The sequence below is a fragment of the Vitis riparia genome, chromosome 13 (genome assembly GCF_004353265.1).
Source record: "Vitis riparia cultivar Riparia Gloire de Montpellier isolate 1030 chromosome 13, EGFV_Vit.rip_1.0, whole genome shotgun sequence".
Taxonomy (NCBI): Eukaryota; Viridiplantae; Streptophyta; class Magnoliopsida; order Vitales; family Vitaceae; genus Vitis; species Vitis riparia.
This window is the reverse complement of record NC_048443.1, coordinates 22958620-22980589: the sequence shown is the minus strand read 5'-3', so window position 1 is coordinate 22980589 and position 21970 is coordinate 22958620. Positions and strand designations below refer to the sequence as shown.

The window sequence follows — 21970 nt, the reverse complement described above, 5'->3', positions numbered from 1 at the left end:
ATGCACTCTTTTGCCTTTAAACCAAATTTCATATTATGGATAACTATAAATATTTCTTCAATATCCATAATGATATACAAAAATATTTTTATAGTGTCACAACTTCATACACTTCGTACATGCCAAGGCTTGACGCAACGCTTTGAAGTGATTTCTTACAACGAAGTGAAGAAAATATTTGTAATCATATCATTGGGATGGTTTCTTTGTATGATCAAAGAAATGTTGAACCAACCATGGATATATCTTATACACGTGGCATCCATCAAGTGGGCACCCTCAAATATGGATGGAAATTAGGGTCTTAATACGTAGTATCCTAAGACACATTATTCTTTCTTTTCTTCAATCACCAGTTTGGATCTCAACAACATGGTCATAAGAGTTAGGAAAAGAAGCAACATCCATCCATTTCTATTACAAACTTACGTCAATCCAGCAAGGATTGAAGACAAAGAACATCTTGTAAAACAAAACAACCCATGTGCTGCCTCATAAAATACAGATTCAGATTTGGAATGTTTGTTAAAGCTGCCCCACTTTTTAAAATTAGAGGAACATGCCAGAAGCATATGGGAATGTTGTCTTTGATTAAATGTCGTGTTGGAGAATGTGAATGATCTTCTCCATTCTCCGCATCTCACAGCTCCATGCATGCTTGTTCAGTTTTAAGCTCTTTACTAATTCCATACCATAAAAACAGCCTCTTTTAAATGAATTTTCTTAAATAAATATAAAATTAAAATATTTTTTGTTTTATAAAAATTACTAAAAGAAATAAAAAAAAAACTTACTGGATTAAATTACCACTAATTTCGTCTTCAAAAAAACCTCCAACTATAAAAATACTACTACTAATAATAATAATAAAAATAATCTCCAACTAGAATTTTTTATATATAAATTCACTTTCCTTTTTTTATTTTGTAAAAATTATTTTAAAATATTAAAATTTGAAGTGCTCAAATTTTTTAAACAGTTTTTAAAAATATACCGTTTTGTATCTTATATAAGAATTAGTATTATTTCCTATTTGAAAAACCAAAAAAAAAGTTTTCAATATAAGTTTCTAAAACTTACTTTCATTTTTTAATTGTAAAAGTAGAAAATTTTTTTAATTTAAATCTTTAAAAAATTTTGAACATATTTGGTAACTATTTTAGAAAATAGTTTTGAAAAACAATTTTTAAGAACAGTTTTCAAAAACTGTTCTATGATATTTTATAGAACAAATGTTTATTTGGAAACCTATAATTTTAAATATGCTTTAAAAATAATTTTTATATCCAGTATTTTATTTTTAATCATTCTATATTTTTTATATAATTATTTTTTAAAACAATGATAAAAAAACAATATAAAACAATTAAAAGATGTTTTTTTAAGAACATAAAATAGAAAACAATTTTTGGTTGTCAAATATATTTTTCTAATTTTTTTGTTTTTAATCTTAAAAAAATTGTTCTATAAAATAATTCTCAAACAAACCCTTTCTATCTTACATAAAAATTATTATTATTTTTAAATTAAAAAATAGAAAATATGTCCAAATTAATATAAGTTGTTTTCACATGGAAAATAAGATGGAATCTTATAAAGATGTGGTATTTACATCATAAAAATATAAAAATTAGATGGAGATTTAGATTAAAGGGAAAAGTGTGTTCCACATGTAAAAATAATATAATCACTAAAAATAATTCAAGATTTATGCATTCATTAGTTAAAGGTATTACATAAAATAGTTAAAAGTAACACCTATATTATTGCAAGATAGTGAATAAAATCCTAATTACTTTTAAATAGTTATTAGAAGTTTGGATTTTATAAACTTAAATTCTTATTTTATCGTTTTCAAAGCACATTTAAATCAAGTGGAGTCCAATCTTATTAGCCCAATAGGTTTCCTTATTTATATTGTAAATGAGCATGTGTTGCTTTCTTTTGAAATTCATTTTTAATGGAAAGATTTTTATTCAAATCCAATTTTTCTAAAATGTAAATATTCAAAAATTATTTCCACATAACAACATGTTAGAAAATTTTAAAAACAATTTTTTATTTTTAAAAATAGAAAATTATTTTTAAATTATATGACAAAACAAACTCTTATATTATTTTAAAGTGATGAAGAAGGGTGGAATCAGAAATGGTTATTTACATCATAAAAATAGAAAAATTAGGTGGAGCATGTGATGAGTATCAACCTAGATTAAATGCATGTGAATAAAGAACAATCTTATAGCCCAATAGGTTTCCTTATTTATATTGTAAATGAGCATGTGTTGCTTTCTTTTGAAAATAATTTTTAATGGAAATATTTTTATTCAAATCCAATTTTTTTAAAAATGTAATATTCAAAAATTATTTCCACATAACAACATGTTAAAAAAAAATTTAAACAATTTTTTATTTTTAAAAATAGAAAACTGTTTTTAAATTATACGACAAAACAAACTCTTATCTTATTTTAAGTGGAATCAGAAATGGTTATTTACGTCACAAAAATATAAAAATTAGGTGGAGCATGTGATGAGTAACAGCCTAGATTAAATGCATGTGAATAAAGAGCAGTCTTCTATTGTGATAGCCCAATAGGCTTGCTTATTTATATTGTAAATAAGCATGTGTTGCTTTGGTTTCTTTATAGTTTTTAATGGATGGAATTCTTGGTCAAATCCAATTTTAAAAAAAATGTAAATTTTGAAATTTATTTCATGTGTATGAATGTTGAATTCTAATTTTAGGGTACTTTGAAATTGAGTGAATGAATTATGATTAAGTGTACCGCTCATGTCAAATATTACTATTAAAAATAAAAAATAAAATAAAATAAAATTAGTTATAAATTTATATATTTTAAAATTATTTAATTTTTATATAAAAAATCAAAATAAATAAAATGAGTTTAAATTAATATATAAAAATAATTTATTTTTATATGTAAAGGTAATTATATCATGTCTCAACAATGACAAGTAATAATAAAAGTGGTAAAGAAAAATATGAAAATTTTAGGTTATATTGCACTATCAAAATTTTTGAAGGAAAATATAAAGAGAACAAGAAATTAAAGAGAAAAAAAAAATAGTAATTTTAATTTAATTTATTTTAATAATAAATCAATATAAAACTAAAGACATGTTTGATAATTTTTTTTTAGAATACTTTTTTATTCTTTAGAACAAAAAACTAAGAACATAAAATAAAGTGTTTTTAAAAAACATCTTTTAATTGTTTTTATGGTTTTCACTTGTTTTATGAAATTGTTTTGAAAATAATTATAAAAACATATACAATTATTAAAAATAAAATATTATATGTAAAAATTATTTCTTAAATATATTTAAAAATATTAAAAACAAGTTAAAAGTATTTTAAGTTTTCAAACATATTATTATTCTAAAAAATCGATAAAAAATAGTTTTAAAAAACGATTGTTTAGAACTGTTTTAGAAGATAATTATGAAATAAACCCAAAATTATTAATTTTAATTTTCCATTAACATGGGAAAGAGGGCGTGTATCCTCCCCCACCCTCTTGGCCCCTTCTTGTATACTTTTTTTTTTTTTTTAAAGCCCCAATAAAATTTTAAAAAAGTTGTGGTCTCATCATGGATCAATATAGCTTATATAAAAATGAAATGCTTATCTCCACCTCACCACTCATGATGTAGACACCCATATATTTATGGGCCCAATTATCCACTACACCCGACCTCACTCACCAAACCAATTGCAGCGTTGAACTTAGTGTAATGCGAGTCCCACATCGACGAGCTCTTACCAATGGCTTCAAGTGAATTTGGTAGGTTTTCGTCTCTTTCTTCATTTTTTCTTCAGCACATCCCAATCTTTGGATTCCTCACGTCACATGCATCTCCAGGGTTTAAAAAAGTGGGTATGAATATTCCGGATATGCATTCTACAATATATTTATTCAAATAAAGTATGAGAAAAAGGGAAAAATCTCAAACTTTGGAGGAGCATTCAGAATCATGTGAGGGAACATGCTTTCCACCCAACGTATTTTAATGTGCATGCTTTTATTAAAACAAATGAATAATTGTCAACATAAACATCAAGGCCACCTTCATTAAAAATTAAATGGAATCTATTAAAAATATAATAATCGGGTTGACAATGATGGTAGAAAGTGTTTTTATTTAAAAATCATTTTTTTAAAGAAATATTAGGTATTTGATAATTCTAATTTTTAAAAAAATTAGAATTTTCTCAAAATTCTAATTTCTATATGAAAGTGTTTACAAATATTAACTTTGTGTTCCATTATTGAAAAATTGAGAAAAAATTCAAGAGAAATAAAATAAAAAGAAAAATAGGAGTTAATAAATTCTTTTTATGAGCTTTTTAAAATTTATTTTACTTATTTATTAAATAATTTAAAAATACTTAAAGTTCAACTAATTTTAATTATTATTTTTTTCCATGATAAATCAAATATACAAAAATAATTTTCTATATTATTATTATTATTTTTTCAGTTTCTCAGCATTTCTGAGCACCAAACTGAACCTAAAGAAGTGCTTACAAATCTCAATTGCCTCTTCTGTGATATATATTTGAAAATTTAGAAAGTCTAATTATTTGGGTCTATGATGGCCTGCTCTAAAATAATCACCTCAGCCCCAAAGCTATTTCTTTGAGTTATTTCATAAAACAATGGCTCTAAGGTTAAAAGCTTGAGCTTGGGTTGTTTGATTGCTCAACATCTAAACTTTGCTCCAACTTATCCAAAATTCCTCATGACAAATTCTCAGAAAAGATGGTCACTTCATTAGATTATATAGAATTGTCATTATCCTTGGGGTTTCCCAATATTGTTGTGCTTTCCTTCTCTTTGCCTGCCCTTTTAAGGTTTGTCAACCACACAGAAGATTGATTGGTGAGATGAACAGTTTGTTGATGGATGACAAGAAAGGAAGTTCATCAATCACCTTGTTTGGACAACAAGAAAGTTACAAGATTGTCCCCACTGAAATGGACACTGCCCTTGTTTATTCTACATTTCAAAATGATCATCACTCATCAAATTACCAAAATGAGGCTGTAGTTACCTCCTTTCCAGCTTCTTGGCAATTTCTAATAGTGGATGCAGATGGAAATTATTGTTGAGACACGGGGATCTCAGAGCTCTAGCCCAAATACAATGCCTTGTATTTCTGTCTGATTCCAGAGTCCAAATGTTTTGAAGGGATCTAGACATACTACCAAAAAGAGAGTAGGGGGAGAGATGGAGGGTAGATGACGGGAGGCATATGGAGAAGTTTTTCAATCACCTACCCTAGAGTCGAAGGAGGAAATCATTAGAGCTCTTAATTGAAGCAGCATAGGCCATGTGTTTGTTCCTTTGAAATGGACAGCACTGTCCATATTCAAAATCACATCATCAATCAAGCAAAACCCCAAAACGTGGCTCAGAAAATATGTATGAAGAACAATGATTTGAGCCTAATTATCATAAAATTCAGGAAGAAAAATACATTATTGATAAGAGATATGTATCAGAAGACCAAGCAGATATGAATAAGATGATGAACTTCACTTCACATAATTATGTTAGATCATTATTATCTTTTTTGGCCCATGAATATCATCTGTCAATATTTAGATTAATAAGTATGTAATTAAGACCTGAAAAGAGCAAGAGGGTATATTGTATTTATATATGTATTTTCTAATATGTTTGAGTAAACTAGAAGGGCCCTCTGTGGGGATGTTCATCATGTCAATCTTGACTATGTACAGAAAACTCCAAAGCAAGTTGGAACTGGAAGGATAAAGAGGAAAGCCTCCAATCAATTCTACCAAAAGAACCATTCACAGGAGAGGAAAGAGGGAGGATGTGTAAAAGTTTTGATTAGTAAAATCTGCACTCCAAGTATTTTGCAAAGGCTTAAGTCATCAAACCAGACACGATGACATAGATGACTATAAAAAAATGAAAAAGCACAAGAGATCATTTGTTGATACCTTTTACTGGAGATGGATCTCTATAATTATATGTATATAATGCATTCCATGTGTACATTGCACTCATTTACACTCCCATGTTCTTAGTGCATGCAGGGAAATTTTTCCAAAGTCCGGACACTATAGAAGTTAGAAGATTCCAATTCAAAATGATGGTAGCCAACACAATTAAACAATGGTAGCACCATAATGCATGGAGAACAGCATTAAAGGGTTCATAAAGGAGATATATATACTTGGACAAGAAAAAGAAGAGTTTGGACTACAAAAGATTTTGCAACTTGCAACCTGCAACCATGTCTACACTTCCTTCCCAACTGGAGAGGGGAAAAGTTGCATAGGAAAAGTAACCAGTGACTACTAACTAGCCCTAACATTGAAACACAATCTCTAGGATGATTCCAACTCGGTATATCTAGGGTTCTATTGTTTTACATTGGACAGGAAACTTTCTCATGTAATGCATTGTTATATTTGGAAGTTACTGTATCAAACCATTTCAAGCTGTCAAAAATGGTGTCATCATTACCTAGAGGGATTTTCTCTGCATTGCCAAGCATGTAGCACTTCAATAAACTTGTGCAATCCTAATATTTCTTGTTCTTAATGATTATCAATCTATTGTGGCTCCAAATTATAGACCTCAGCCCTTCAAATATGTATCAAGGACTCCCATTATGATTCATTTATATGTGTGTGTGTGTGTGTGTAACACTTGGAAAAAAAGGTTACAAAAAGACAAGGTCTCCATGCAGAATAGATGTATGGATCTTCAGTTTTGAAACTTGATGCTTATGCCAGTGTGCTGTTGACACGGATGCTCTTAGTTGTTTGCTAAATATAAGGGATGTTCTAACCGTCACGGTCCCTATGCAGAATTGAACAGTAAATCTTCAACCCTCATCAACCAAGCTGTACAGACTAATGCTGTTGCTAGCCTCTCAATGTGTATGTATAATGCATTCTATGAGTACATCACAATAATCACATTGATGTGTTCAAATAAGGATTTAGAGCTGTAAAATCATGCTTCACCGGTGCGGTTTAATTCAAAAGCATATGCATATATAATACACACAAACACATACTTACCCACACTTAGGATCAGTCATCAAATCTTTTTTGACTGGTTCTATCTAGGATTATATCCCTCAATCATCTCAATAGCCTCATAGATATGATAGAGTAGATACTAAAGATGATAGCACCAAAAAATATCCATGAAGAACAAACTCATGGGGTTCTCAACAGGAGGTTACACTCCTAGAAAGAATAAATCCAATCTGGATAATGCAGAGAACTTAGTAAAAATATTTTTGCCCCTTTATTGTGGACATAGTGATACTTCTTAACTCTCTCATTTGGATGAAGACATCCTGTTCAAAACATCATGCCTAGTACCATTCTGAACAAGCATGGGGTTCAACTCTCCCATGTCTTGCAGTGAAGGGGGAAGAAACAGCCAGAATTATTGCATTATTGTACTCCAGTTTATCTCAAACAGCCAAAAATGCACACAAAAAAGATGCTATACAGTCCATATCTAGCATGCACTCTCTCTCATGCAGCTCCCGTAGTGGACAATGGCTTACACATCAACCTCCAAATCCACAACTCATGCAGTTCCTGGGGTTTGATACCAAGACTTTGCCCGTGGCTGTGGTGCTACCAGCCAATTTAACCAAGGGACTTTCACAGACTTTGCCAGTTCAAGCTCTCAAAATATAGATCTCTATCTCAATTAGTTTTTTGACATATAAAATCTCTCTCTCGATTACAAGCTTATTCCAGTTAATAAATACATAGCATCCAATCTTTCTGTTCATTCTCTTCATCACATTAATCATTTTTGGTAGCTCCAGATGGTAGAATTTTTGCTGTATGTTTACATACTGACCTTCTGTTCCCTAAATACGTATTCAAGAACACTGCTTATAATTCGCCTATATAGAATTCAGGAAAGAGGCAAGATTTTCATGCAAAATTGAACTGAAGACCTTCAGTTCTCAAGACCAGCTATAGTAGCAGATTCTATTGGCGATTCTCAAAATATATATTTTCACACTTATTTTAATGTAGAGGTGTTGGGAAACAAAGTCCCATGCCGTATAAAGTACAGACCATCAATTCTCAAGAATGAGTCTCCAGCTTTGGGCTATAGGGATTCTAGATGCATCTCTAGACATGTACATATACAATGCATTTCAATTGCTAAAACTTGGTACAATCATAAGGTTTTGACGCTTCCAAATTTGCAAAGACATCTTCTCCAAAGTCCAAATGGTTAAAACTTAGTTTCTCCCAAATCAAAATCACAATGACATAGACTCACACCACAGAATATTTAGTAGATTATCATTTTGTGGGAAACAAGATAATGAAGACAGATCTTATGCTAGAATTGGCTAAAAATTGTTTTCATCAAAGCATGTGTAAGCAAGCTAGCACACTGGATATCTATGCCCTTGCTCAGGTCACTGGTGTCACTTAAAGCGTGTGACCACCATACCTTTGTGAGGGTATTTTGGTCCCTTCTTGATTTTTGCTACATAATGGAGGAATTGTCCCCAGTTTGCCCCACTCATTCTCTTTTTGTTATCTATTCTTCTCTATGTTTCCTTTCTCTCTACAGTATTTGGATGTTCGAATTAGTATATGAATGATATGCTACTGGTGGATACTTGTGTGCATGCCTCATACCCTCTCGTGATACATCACACGTTTGTTAAATAGGCACTATGCCCACAATATTATTGATCCTAGGTTGTTAATTATTATCTCCTTCTAGCATTTTTTTATATGCAACATTTTTTCCTCTCTAGGAAGGGAACCAAGAACCTCCCACATCCTCACCCCAACTCCACCTCATGGGCATTATCTTTTTTTAGCATTTCATAAATATCTATGGATAATTTTCATATAACCAATTCTGCGCATTTTTAGCTTCTTTTTTCAACATTAGCATCTCCCATCTATATTCCTGTATTTTTTTTAACACATCAACATTGAATTTTTCTTCCTTCTACCCCATAGTAAGGGTACGAAGTATGGAAATTGAAGACCTAAGTCAAAAACAAGCAAAAAGGATATCCACGATGACAAAGTAGAAGTTCATTTATATTAATCTAGAATTCAAATATGTGTTTAAGATCAGAATACTACATTAGGCATGAATGCAAACTTTATTTCTTAATAATAAACTGGCACACTAACAGACACAATATTTTGGACAAAGTGGTTCTCATTAAATGCATAAAATTATCAACTTGACGGCCTCTATGAACAATATACACAAAAATGCACCTAATGACATGAAGCTACAAAATGTCTCTGTTTTGCCTACTGTTTGCAAAGCAAAGACAAAAATTGCAAGTTGCAAAACACCAACAACTTGACAAAAAAAAAAAAATCCTTTTACACAACAAAATGTACAATTTCCAACATCATTCACGTGTGAAGAACATCACAACCCAGTGTTTCAGATATTAAAAACAGTCAATTGTTTACCTGGCTTCACTAACAGGCCCCACCATGATATTTGTGTTTGCAAATTAGAATTCGCTTACTTGAAGCTGAGAATTTGTCCAAGGTCATTCAGAATGAATTGTGGCAGCTTCCATCCAATTTCCCCTCTTCAAACTTGATCTTATCTTGAGAATCAAAGGATAAACCAAATAAATTGAGATCTTTTACACTAGAATTATCAAGCACAAGATGCCGCTATTTCTGAAAGCTGAGTGGAGGAAGTAAACATTTATGAATTATAACGTGATACAGGGAAGCTAATTCCATCTTTTAAATGGCCTACTGATGAGGGACATAGCCACTTGAGCATGTTTGGACCTAATACCTGAACAGAAGGAAGAAGAGTTAGAACACTGACACATAACTAGATCAATATTTAAAGACATGAAAATTGACTTAGGCTATGTTTGGTTCCCGGAAAGTACAAAGGAAAGAAAAAAAATGCTAAGGAAAATGATTTTCTCATGTTTGGTTGTCCTATGAAAAATATCAAAGAAAATCAAATATAATTAAAACTAATTAAAAACTTATGTATTTTTAAATTATTTAATCTTTATATTGATGAGTTAAAATAAATAAAATGAGTTTGAAGTAACAAAAAAAATAATTTATCAACTTTTAATCTATTTTTTTATTTTCCTTCACTTTTTCTTTCCTTCTACTTTTCCTTTGTATTTTCTTTCCCTCGCATTTTCAAATTTTCCGGGAACCAAACATAGCCTTAATGATCCAACTGAGAGAGAGGGATACCAAGGTAATATTTTTGTAAACACCAACGTTGAATGGATGACGATAGCTCTGCCCAGATTTCTTTGCCAGCCATGCTGCCCGAATTCCTTCATAATACTGGAAAAAAAGACCCATTCCTATATGTTCATTGATAACTACACAAGAAACATCCATGTGCATCCAATGTTGAAAATTCACAAGCCTACCTCTATAGTTGTCATATTATGAGTGAGAAGGTAGATGTGCCAACCTAAGAAAGTTCCCAATGTCAAGCTTAAGGTAACCATCATAGCACCAAAGGTAAACTGAAATAATACTGCAGTTAGAAACTTCAAGAAATTTCAATCATGAGAAATAAATCAAGTTAAAATAGAAATCAGATGAAAAATTAGATGAGCTTAGTAGATGGGACCTACACTGGTGATTAGGAGTCAGCAAATGTGCTAGCTTTTAAAAAGCTTACACAATAAATTTTAATTGAGGGAGGATTTGTGTGTGTGTGTGCAGGGGGGAGGGAAGTGGTCCATTGGGAGGTTTGGCATAGGGGCAACAATGGATTATTTTTGGTAAATTCTTACTTTGAAGTGTTGGTTATTGATAGCGGAAAGATTTTCTGGCAAAGGTGCAGGTTCCTTTGTCCATCAAAAGTATTATCCTAATGTGGATAGTGATGATGGATTCTTTTCTTTAACTTTTTTATTATTTTACTTTCTTGGATCAGAAACAAAACTGATTCACAATAAAAATATGGATGACCATTTGATTAGTTGGAATAGGACTGAATTGGTGCCCTTGGTGAGGAGGTGGCAGGTTGTTAGATCATTTATTTTTTCCCTTGTTGGATCATACCTTGTACCATCCTTGATTTAATGGCAGGTTAGCAAATAAGCTCCAAGAATAAGAGAGGGATAATATAAATTTTTGAAGATATTTTATATATATAAATATATATTGGTGGAGAAGTACCCAAATGTTTCAAGGAATGACCTGACTTTTATTAAAATGTCATCCTTTACTCCGGATTGCCTAAATCCCTTCCTCCAGATTGCGTCCTTGGTTGAAGATCTATCTCATCCTTTTTCACTTCTTGGATAAATTTTTATGAAAATGGAAGTTTTAACCTATTTTCTGCTGAAAAGTAAAGATCAAATGATCTACAAACAAAGAGACATGGGATCTAACATCGTTCTATCAACCATGACTATATCCATGAATTAAAGAAAACTAGTCCACTATGCCATAAAAAGATTATAGAGGAAAGAGAACCCAAATACAAAACCTAAGTTTCAAAAAAATCCCAATATCTACACCCAACTTTTTTTTTTTTTTTTGATAAATGTCAATATCTACACCTAGTTGAAGTTCATTGCACATCAACCATCTCTCCTTCACATCTCTGCATCTTCAATCTAGCTTCTATAAACCTATCTGTATCCCATGACTTTTGCCTTCATGATCTATGAATATATAAATCACCCTGATATGTTTCTCATACAAAAATGAACCTATTTCCCACAAAGAAATACAAAAAATAGAAATTCTCTTTCTATAAAATTTTCCATCAAAATGAATTCTTATGAAATTAGTAGTTGAACTCTCAAATTAAATTCTATTAAGCTACTCATGCATTTTCCTTCATGAACACAACTAACAGAACAATTATAGATAATCAATTACCAACTTACATAAAAGATCTTGACAGGAACCCTTCCACTAAAATCCCAATCCCTTTGCAGTGCACAGGTTACAAGTATGACCTATGTAGGTAGAAAAGCTACTGTCATAATTGGAGACAACTAGATAATATTAAAACAAGGGGAAAGAACCAAATCAAACATACCGTAGAGTGGATGCTTCCAATAGTTGCATATAAGACAAGCATCACAAAGGCCTTATAGTTCCAATAACCAACACAATTGTTTATCCACAAACAGTGGTGATCCTGCATTGATTTTAGTGTGAGAAGAAAGCATCAATTAAAAATTTAATTATGGTCATAATTGAAGATCATAAATCAATTCATTATAGCACACATACCATCCTTAAAACACACCTTCTACAAACACGGCAATGATGAGCCCTGGGAGGCTTGTAGATACAACATTTGTCACAATGCCTTAATTGTGCACCCTGTACATTAGGTAGCCAAGAAGACACATTAACTTCTCATGTAAGATATAATTGATGCCCTTCTGGATTCACTAAAAATTATTTACATAAAATTTCTTGTGTCACTACAAAATAGCAGTAATCCATTATAAAAATAACATATCAATAAACCATCCGTTTGAAAGATAAAGATTGGTCATTGGGGATTATCCTTGGTTTAGAGAAGAGATGAATATAAAGATTTTCATTTTTTTATGGACAAAAAGGCTAATGATAGTCCATGATAAATATTAGATACTTATAGATAAAAGATGCCAAATATGTACATTCGGCCCATTTCTTGGAATCTATGTTAGAAATTTGAACCATTGAAAAGGCTTTACTTAGAAAAGTTTGCTTAGCTAAGCTAGACCAAGGAAGCTAAGCTAGACCTTCTTAATCATCTTTTTTGTCCTAACATTTGCTACATCCTTGAAATCAAGGCATTCATGGCTTTCAGTAAGTGACCTCATACCTATCATTTTCAAGTAATTATGGTGATGTCTCCATATTACACTACAAACTTACATATGGAAGTGCAACGTAGGGCACCTTCAAAATAAGAGCTTGTTTAAAAACTATTCTTAAAAATATTTTTTTGTCCTGAATAAAAAAATGTTTGGGAATATTTTCGAAAACAGTTCTAAAAACATAATTTTTAAAATAGTTCTTTGATGTTTCTTAGAAAAAAAAATTATGTTTGTGAATTTGAAATGTTCTCAACTTATTTTTTATGTTTCCAAATATTTTTTTAAAAATAAATTTTATATGTAGTACTTTATTTTTTAAAACAATCGTTAGAAAATAACTGAAAACAATTAAAATATGTTCTAAAAACGTCTTATTTAAAAAAAAAAATGAAAAACCTGTTTTGGGAACAATTGATAATCAAATGGATTTTCATGATTTTTTGTTCTCAAAAACACATTTGGAAAATTTAAACAGAAAACAACTTTTTGAAAGTTTGTTTTGAAAATAAAGTAATTTTTTAGAACAAATTTAAGACATTTTCAGATGTTTTTTGTAAGGTGTTTTGAGAAACAATTGGAAATACGGAGAATAATAAACTATTTTTCATATTTGAGTTTTCAAACAAAATTTTGTTCTTAAAAAGAAATAGAGAAATTTTTTTAAGAACTATTTACAAAAGTGTTGCCAAATAGGCCCTAAGTTTCTGAAATGAAAAGTACTGACAAACCTCATGTAGGGTGCTAATCCAAGCAAACATAGAAGTTCCCAAAAGAATCTAAGGGCCTAAGACAAATATAATTAACAATAAAGAATTCTCTTATATAATGCTTTATTAGTTTGTTACTTCAATAAATAAATAAAACCACAAAAGTCCATCTAGCTGCATATCCTAACCCTCTGTTGATTCAAAACCCATTATATTCATAATATAAATGATAATAAATAAAAAAACAATCAAGTGTCATTACAAATCCAAACTAAAGGAGCAAGAGTGGAACCATCCAAATAAATTCAAGCCAAAACTTGGGTGGTTGAACTGAACCCAACAAGCAATAAACTTTGGTTAATTTTTGTACAACTTGGATGTGGTAAAAAAATTCTACCCAAGTTAAGATTGTATGGCTATATTGGTTAGGATTGAGGAAACAAGTGAATCTCGTGGAAATGAACAAATCTTAGTTCTAGGAGTAGGCAATGCTCTCGCTCTCTGATTGCAATTGTGTGACTCCTAATTTTTTTTTATTAGAAACAAAAGATTTATTAATTACTATAAAGAGGTCATGAGAAGGATGAGAAATCCTCCTCATAAAAACACAACCCTGATCAAAACACCAAAAAAAACCCCACTTTACAAGGAGATTTGTACAAAAAGAACAGCAAAGACTATATAAGAATTACATCTCCTCAAGCTCATCTAGGCTCATCTCAATGTTGACGCAACCCTAAAGGTGTACATAACGAAAGCCAACTAAGCTGAATGATATTCAAAGGAATGTCTTTTAAAATGTTAGTACAAGAGGCCTAATTTGGAACTTTAGAATCCCGATTTTCTAAGCTACAACCAGGTTCTTTCTTGATAGAACTTTAGGCTACTGATGGTCAAAACCGTCAAATTCAAATCTCAATGAAGGCAAAATTTTCATGTAAAGAACAGCTAGTTTCTAGATGAAAATGAAAAAAAAAAGTTTCTAATTATAAAACAGCTGTAACAAAGTTTTAAGAAATAAGCTAATAATACTTCTTGGTTCAGTTTTCAAGGAGATAAAACAGCAGAAAAATGAAATATTCCTTTTTATTGATAAGGTTAATGCCTATTAATATTTTGAGCATAAAATGAAATACACATGAACAGAAATACACCTAAACTCATTCACACTTCCACTCCTCAAGCTTAATCCTTCCAAGAGGCAATGGTCAGCCCAACTCTTCATGCATAAAGAAAGCATCATTGTAACCACTTGATTGGCAAAGATATATTGTTATACACATACAATAAGCATGGGTATTTAATTATTTATTTATTTTAAACTGTTAATCAGAGTTACTGGTTTACTTCTAAAATAGAGGACTCTGATTAGATCAAGCTTGGTGTAAGTACTAGGCATGACAATGTGACTTTTAGCCACAAAAGCCTTTCTATCAGACACTCAATGGGTGTTTCAGATGATTCTCGCATAGGTCCTTGTGCTTAAGGGAGAGAATTGTAGTTCCAACAATTAGCGCAACAACCAATGGCCTGTGACTAAGATTAGAAGATACAAGATTAAGCCTACAGACCATCATAGTCACCCCGTTAACATGTCAAGAGTTTTGCCCACCTCTTTAACCATGAAAAAGGACACTACCTCAGTTGGTTATGATTACAAGGTCAAGTGGGGGAAAAAAACAGACATGAAATTTATGGCTTTAGATATAACTTAATTGTAGCAGTTGGCAATTGTGATTAAGCTTTGTTCAGTTCTGTCACTATGGTATTTTACCAATTATCTCTTTTCTAACATCTATTCTGTGCTTCTCTGCTAACAACTACAGCACTGTGATTCTGCATCATCCTCTAACATAAATCTTTTCACAAACCCATCATACATTTGCCAAGACATCACAGAATCCAATTGATTTCCAACACCACTGCAAAATAATATTTCTAAAACTCCAGTCTCATGATCGCAATTAAAACTCCGTTTGGTGGCCAAGAAAATATGGGAAATGAAATGCATTAAAATTCAGAACCTTATTAGGCACCCAAGAAACCCCAAGACAACTACTTAGCTCGTCAGAGTTGGGCCTTCCATTTCAATTCAAAAATTTCATCTTCTCCTCTTTTCCCACATTTTTCCAGCATCGAAATAAAATCAACAAAAACAAATTAAAGAAACACACAAAAACTTACATTTCTCTTGGTTTCTTGATCTGAAACGTTACTCTCTTCATCGTCAGGAACATAGCTTGGTGGAACACGCCCTGGGTCGGAGGAAACGCATACGAATAAAGAGAAAAGAGAGAGAAAAGCCAAGAAAGTGAAGATCAAAGCGTTCAAAAAACCCGGCGAGGTCTGCAACCCCACCCAATCCTCTATGAAAACGAATACTGTGACGTAATATACGAAACCCAGCAATAGAAAAACAGAGAAAATAGGAATTGAGAGGAATCTCTTGTCCTTCATGGGTGAAAATGGATCTGAGTGGTTTTGACTTCCTGGGAAAAGTCGAGAAAATTTGCAGTTTTCTTTGCCGGAGAAGAAGTTATTCGGATGTGGAGAATGTAGAAGTCCAGTTTATGGGCTGCTGATAGTTGGGCCGCAAGCTGGGCTGGCCTGATTTTCCGAGGCTTTTTTTAAAACGAGTAATGAATATTGGGCTTTTGAAGAACAATGATTTAAAATAATTTAATAGGGATAAATAAAGCTTATTTATATACATTGAATTTAAAAATATTTTAAAAAATCAAAATTAAAAAATTATTTTTAAAATAACGAAAATTTATCTATCCACACATTTTTTATTTTATTTTTTTGAAAATACAAGTTGTCAAACACTTGTGTTTCTAAGAGATACCAAAAGAACTTTTCTTTTATTCTTTTATTTAAAATTAATTTTGAAAAATAAATTTCAAAAAAATCACATTTTCAAAAAAAAAAAATGAATGGATGTCCTTTAAAATGAACGGTAGTAATTGCGATAAATTTTATTAAAATCCTTGGGCCGGAGTAGCCTAACCACGGGCGTTTGGGTGGGCTTTACTTCAACTGGCCGAGGCTTTGGATGGGCCCTGAAGATAGAAAGAGTAACCAAGCCCACTACCCTAGTTATATTTTGGGTTGAACCAGCCCTTGAGTCCACTTGGGCCTATTTGTGCTTGTGGCCTGGATTGAGCTCGGGCTAGTCTTCAAGTTCGGGCTTTAATGTAAAATTTGCAGCGTCTCTAACGATCTGGGCCTCAGATGGGCCTGGTCCAGTGTGAATCCCATTTTAAACCTAGTCAACATGGGAATGGGGATGGAATCATTGCCTCTCTGCTGAGAGGGGCCTCAGCCCAAAATCCAGCCCAGGCCCAGCTTCCAATTGAGATATTGGTTTAGGTAGCCGTAGGCCAAACTTGATGCTGCACATTCAGGACTGAGATGGAGTCAGCATGCAATGATTCTGTCCATTGACAGTAGAGGAATACAGTCCCTTGTCGGGAAAAAAATTTTCCCACTTGCCAAACAACGCCCTGCACTGAACTCAACTAACATCTCGTGGCAAACAGCTTCTCAGATAGATCTATAATTCAAAGCTGCAAACTCATGATATTACATGAACACATAGCGCAGAATGCGTTAAGGCAATATGATATAGCTTCTGCAGCCAAACACTGATCCTGGCAATGCCATTTTCTTCAAATTGACATCTCAGAACCTATGCTTCATGAGTAAAAATCCAAACATTGTACAAGCTGTCACAGCAATGTGGTCCCTATTGTGATCTCTATGATCACTAAAATATTTCAGGCATCATTTCAATCCCATGTCATGATATCTATCGATCTTCCCTGATGCGTGACATGTGAAATGACAGTTCTGCCCATTCCATGTGGAATCCATGTCATACCAATGTATACTTATGGTTCCTAGGTTGGGGGACCATGAAATTTCATTCTGAGGGGGAATGGTGGGGTGGCCCGTAATGGATAGCACTTGACACAACATTATTTAGTGGTTGCGGCACGAATCTGGCTGCATATCATGCACGTAACCATGAAGCCTGTCGAAATCTTTTGAATGCCAGTGGTGCCAAGTCCTAGAGGGGCTTGTTAGAAAAGTTGCACGGGTGGTGGTTTGATAGGGCATGCAGCTTGGCAGGTTAATGAGGGGGGTTCGGATGGGGACCATGGAGGTGGGAACCCTTAAATTTGACCAAAAAAAAGAGGGTATAACCATAGCGAAGCAAAGGGCAAAGGTTTTGATAGGGAGATTGATATAGATGTATCAATTTGATAGACATAGTACAAATCAATAAATTGGTTGTACCAATAAGCCAACCATAATTTGTCCATGCATTAAGTTTATCGGTGGACGATGAGCAGCTACGTGCATCCTACATCAACCTTATATCTTTCTCTCTCTCTCTCTCTCTCTCTCTCTCTCACACACACACAACATTGCTTATCATTCATGTATATTCGTCACATATTTTCAGGGGCATTTTCTTTTTAAATTTACTTAGAAGAAATCTGAAAATTTTCAAATCTTGGGTGGGTGTGCTTCAGCTTCAAGCTTCAACGTTGAAACATATAGAGATAGGTGGGCTGCCATGGCCACAAACTTATTATTACCCAAAGGTTTATTTTTCATGATCTTTGTATGTGCAGACAAAGGCTCCATGGTAATGAATGACTAGGTGCATTAATAATGGGAAGCATAATTGCGGAAGGTGGAAGTGCCGGAGAGATCAGACATTATGAGGAGCCAACTGTCCTCCAAATTGTTTGTTTTTCCTACTTGTATTCATTGCAAGTTAAATTCTCCAAGGCAATGCCCAGTAATTCCATATGATTTCATCATTTTCATACCCAAAAAAAATAAAAAATAAAAAATTTACAAATTGGGGACAAATAGTTAAATATTTATGAGGGTATCTATTGAGGAAAGGAATGAACTTTCTTTGGTAATCTTTAGTCGGCAAATTCTGCAAATTAACGAGACCTGATCTCATTTCCCAAGCCCTCGGACTTGAGTGGAGATTTAGGATTAGCATTTTAAGGTTTTTAATATAGAAGAAAATAAACTCAAATGAAAATAAGAATGCGTCAGGCACTAATTTTAGAAAACGTTTTTAGACTTTTCAACACTTAAATGATAAAATATTTTAAATGTCAAAAAAGTTATAAACACACCTTATAATTACATTCAAATGGGCTCTAAGTGCAATTTTTGCATAAATGTTTGAGAATGAGAATGTGGAATTAGGTTTAGGTCACAAATAGTGAGGAGCTCAACATCTATCACAAGGCATGAATAGAGATTTGAAGGATGAAGTGTGTAGATATATACACAGGGATGGATGCATTATTTGCATATATGCCTACAAAAAAAATTGAAAGGTTTGTAAATTTCTGTAGTAAGGCTAATTTTCTATGATCTCAATGCTTGCTTTTCACATTGTTTTTTTTTTCTTCCAACAGTAGATGTACTTGTGGACCTTCAGAAGGCAAGATCCGTCGCCTTTCATTCATTTGTCAAATGACTTAACATGCAGCTTTTGTCTGTAGCCACCCCACCACCCCACATGTCATGACTTGGGGCATTTCTTCTTTGATTCCATTGCTGTAAAAGAGAAAAAAGGATGGTTTTAGAATCATGGTACTCTCTCTCTCTCTCTCTCTCTCTATATATATATATATATAACTCATTCCCCAATTACCAGAATGATTGTAAGTGAACCACCTGAGAATTAACTTAACTTTCTACCCAGAATGTTCATTGAAACTTCCAGCAGTAGGAAGGGTTGTAAATCATCATTTATGGGGCTTTAGATTAAAAGAAAAAAAGGGTGCAGGTAGAAGTGATCATTCCTAAAGTTGGTTCCCAGCTATAACAGTCTCCCCCCAAATAATGTACCTCAAAACCTTGTCCCTATCAAGTGTTGTATCAAAACATAATGCATGTAAGCTGGAAGGGAGACTTTCACTTGCTGGTTACAGCTATTATTAGCTTCATTCTTTTGTATTTTTCTTGTACTCGTTCTACATGTGGGTGATTCTAGCCTGTTTATTCTGACTAGAACTATGTCCTGAACCAGTCATAGTCAATGTATAGAGGTATAAACTAAACTCAGAATGTAAGTAGATATTTTCTCAGACTCAATATAAAACATATTGTATACATATATACAAATGCAGAAATGTACAAACAACTCATCATTTTCCTATATAGTTGATGAATATCAACACTAATATTACATGCACACACTCTCTGAAAGGGGATTGTTTCTCAGAAGTTCCTTCAAAGGGTAAGTGTAGTCCCATTAGAAGTCACTGCAAGTAATCAACCCCCCTAAGACAAGAAAATGTGAAAACCACTTGAATATGTTTATGGGGGAATCAACATGTCAATATAACTCACAGGTTGCATGAAAAATTTTTAAAATGAATCTTCAGCTAAGATTATGATTCATAAGGGAATTAAAATGTGGGTGATCAGAGATGTTAAAAGGAAGAAAGGTAAAGGAGGCCTATACAAAAGCACCTTCATGGATTCATGAGGAAGGATTTCACATGCCATAGTAAAACCCAAATGCTTCAAGAATGAATAGCTTGTATATATGGCTGAATTATATAATATATCACAGGTTTATGGAATCCCACATTTCAAATTTCAAATAAAACCAATGAGTATGTTGGCAATCATGGATAAAAAAATGGCCTTATTTGTAAGATTGGGTTGGGTTGTGTGAGAGAGGTAGGGGACAAATACTCAAGATGCAGTTTAGGGCTCCATCAAGCTGGGAAATGGGTGGCAAGTGATAATGGCATTACACTATATGACATCATCTCCCTTTGTATGATTCTCATTCAAGTTCCTAGAGAAGCTCCAAGTTTCAAAAATCCAGACAAAACACTTGGAATAATTCCCAAAATTTTAATTATTCCATCAATGACAAGCTCCTCCCTATCAAGACAAACAAAGCCCTACACTTCTCACTAACCCCATGAGCTTAAATTTAGAAACCCTAGCCAGCTACCAGACACAGCTACAATAAAAATATGCTCATCTATCACATGCTCACAACATAGCATAAAACATAAAAGCTAGCTCAGATCCTCTCACCTTTCTTCTCAATTCATTGATCTTGGGGCCTCGGCATCTTTCTCCTCATACCATAACCTGTTCAATTTCCTGCAAATGAAGAATAAAAACAACACCCAATCGAAGATTTAAAGTGAAGCATAAGAAAAAGAAAAAGAAAAAGGTTGAAGATTGAAAGGAGTTCACCTCATCAATTCAAATGCTCATAAGCTTCAAAAACTAGTGAGTTTCTGGGTTTCAGTATAGTCATCTATTGCCGATGCAGCATCATCAAGATTCTCAACCCCCAAAACTTGAGGCAGCGAAGATGGCATCGCTGCCGCTGCCGGGCTTTTGCATGTGAATCTTGATGATGCTACACCTGCAAACAACAACTCTTAATTCATCCATGCATGATACCAAGGTCTACACTTGTTGCAGAACAAATTTAAAGGAAAAATGTAATTTAAAGAACTCAAGATTTAATTCCCCAAAAAAAAAAAAAAAAAAAAAAAAAGGAACGGTGAAGGGTAAAACGAAAAAGGTGAGAAGAGGGCCAACACTGAGATTTATGTACGTCTTCAACCCATGGCCACGACGGCAACCAGCATGGGATGACGTGGCATCATACGAATGGTTAAAATAGCCACAGGTAGAAACCCTAATCAGGGAATATACAGTACTGCAGAACATAAATTCGTGACCCAAAAAAAATGGATGAGTTAAAAAAAAAAAAAAAAAAAACTTTTCCCCCCCTAATTTCTATTTCCAACTAGGAACAAGAAATTCAAGAGTAAGAACGAGTTCAAAATTTTTCTTCTGGACTCTGGGCTTGTGGTTCAGATATTTCTGATGAAATAACCACCATCTGGATAGAACCCGTGATCAGATTCCGGCAAACAACCTAATCTATCAGGAGATGAATAAAAAAAAAAGGAAAAGGAAGAAGAGAAAAATCCCAAAAAGAGAACCCCAAGAAGCTGAAAAGAACCAACCCTGCAAGGACAAACTGTAAAAATATAGGAAAAGGAATAGTTCCCGGCTATATCCATCCGGGCTTCAGGAAGAGAGAGGAAAAGTAGGTGGCGGAAGGGTTTGGTTGAGGTATATATATATACACACGCACAATTCCATTCATGGGTTTCTTTGTTGACTGATGGGTGCATGGAACTTCTGTGTTTTCAACTATTTCTATTTTTATTTAAAATTAAAGAAATATATATACATGAGGGATTAAAAATCTTAATGGACATTCAGGGCCGCAGTAAAAGAGAGAACAACTGAACATGGGTAAGTGAAGACTGGTCATAAAGGACTAACAGTTTCCATTCAACTGAA

General features: G+C 32.9%; 1 protein-coding gene and 1 long non-coding RNA gene across 2 annotated transcripts; both read right to left on the bottom strand.

Moving 5' to 3' along the window:
- Positions 1–9217: 9217 nt before the first annotated feature.
- On the bottom strand, positions 9218–16102 carry LOC117927652 (probable protein S-acyltransferase 15). The gene is made up of 7 exons (XM_034847281.1): positions 15758–16102; positions 12286–12378; positions 12089–12190; positions 11934–12005; positions 10455–10553; positions 10270–10365; positions 9218–9844 (listed from the first exon to the last, which is right to left on the bottom strand). The coding sequence occupies exons 1-7, from the start codon at positions 16028–16030 to the stop codon at positions 9749–9751; spliced, it is 831 nt and encodes a 276-aa protein (XP_034703172.1). The 5' UTR covers positions 16031–16102; the 3' UTR covers positions 9218–9748.
- Positions 16103–18815: 2713 nt separating this feature from the next.
- LOC117927994 lies at positions 18816–21697 on the bottom strand. Its single transcript, XR_004653463.1, has 2 exons — positions 20675–21697; positions 18816–19171 (listed from the first exon to the last, which is right to left on the bottom strand). It is a non-coding gene; the product is annotated as an uncharacterized LOC117927994 (long non-coding RNA).
- Between the last annotated feature and the right edge of the window lie 273 nt (positions 21698–21970).

Bases quoted from the DNA above. Each gene is read 5' to 3' on its own strand.
- LOC117927652 (XM_034847281.1), bottom strand. From the start codon at position 16,030: ATGAAGGACAAGAGATTCCTCTCAATTCCTATTTTCTCTGTTTTTCTA. The intron at 12,191-12,285 runs GTATGTGTGCTA...AAATCAATGCAG, and splicing joins GAAGGTGTGTTTTAAGGATG to GATCACCACTGTTTGTGGAT. The intron at 9,845-10,269 runs GTATCCCTCTCT...CCTTCTGTTCAG, and splicing joins TTTACAAAAATATTACCTTG to GTATTAGGTCCAAACATGCT.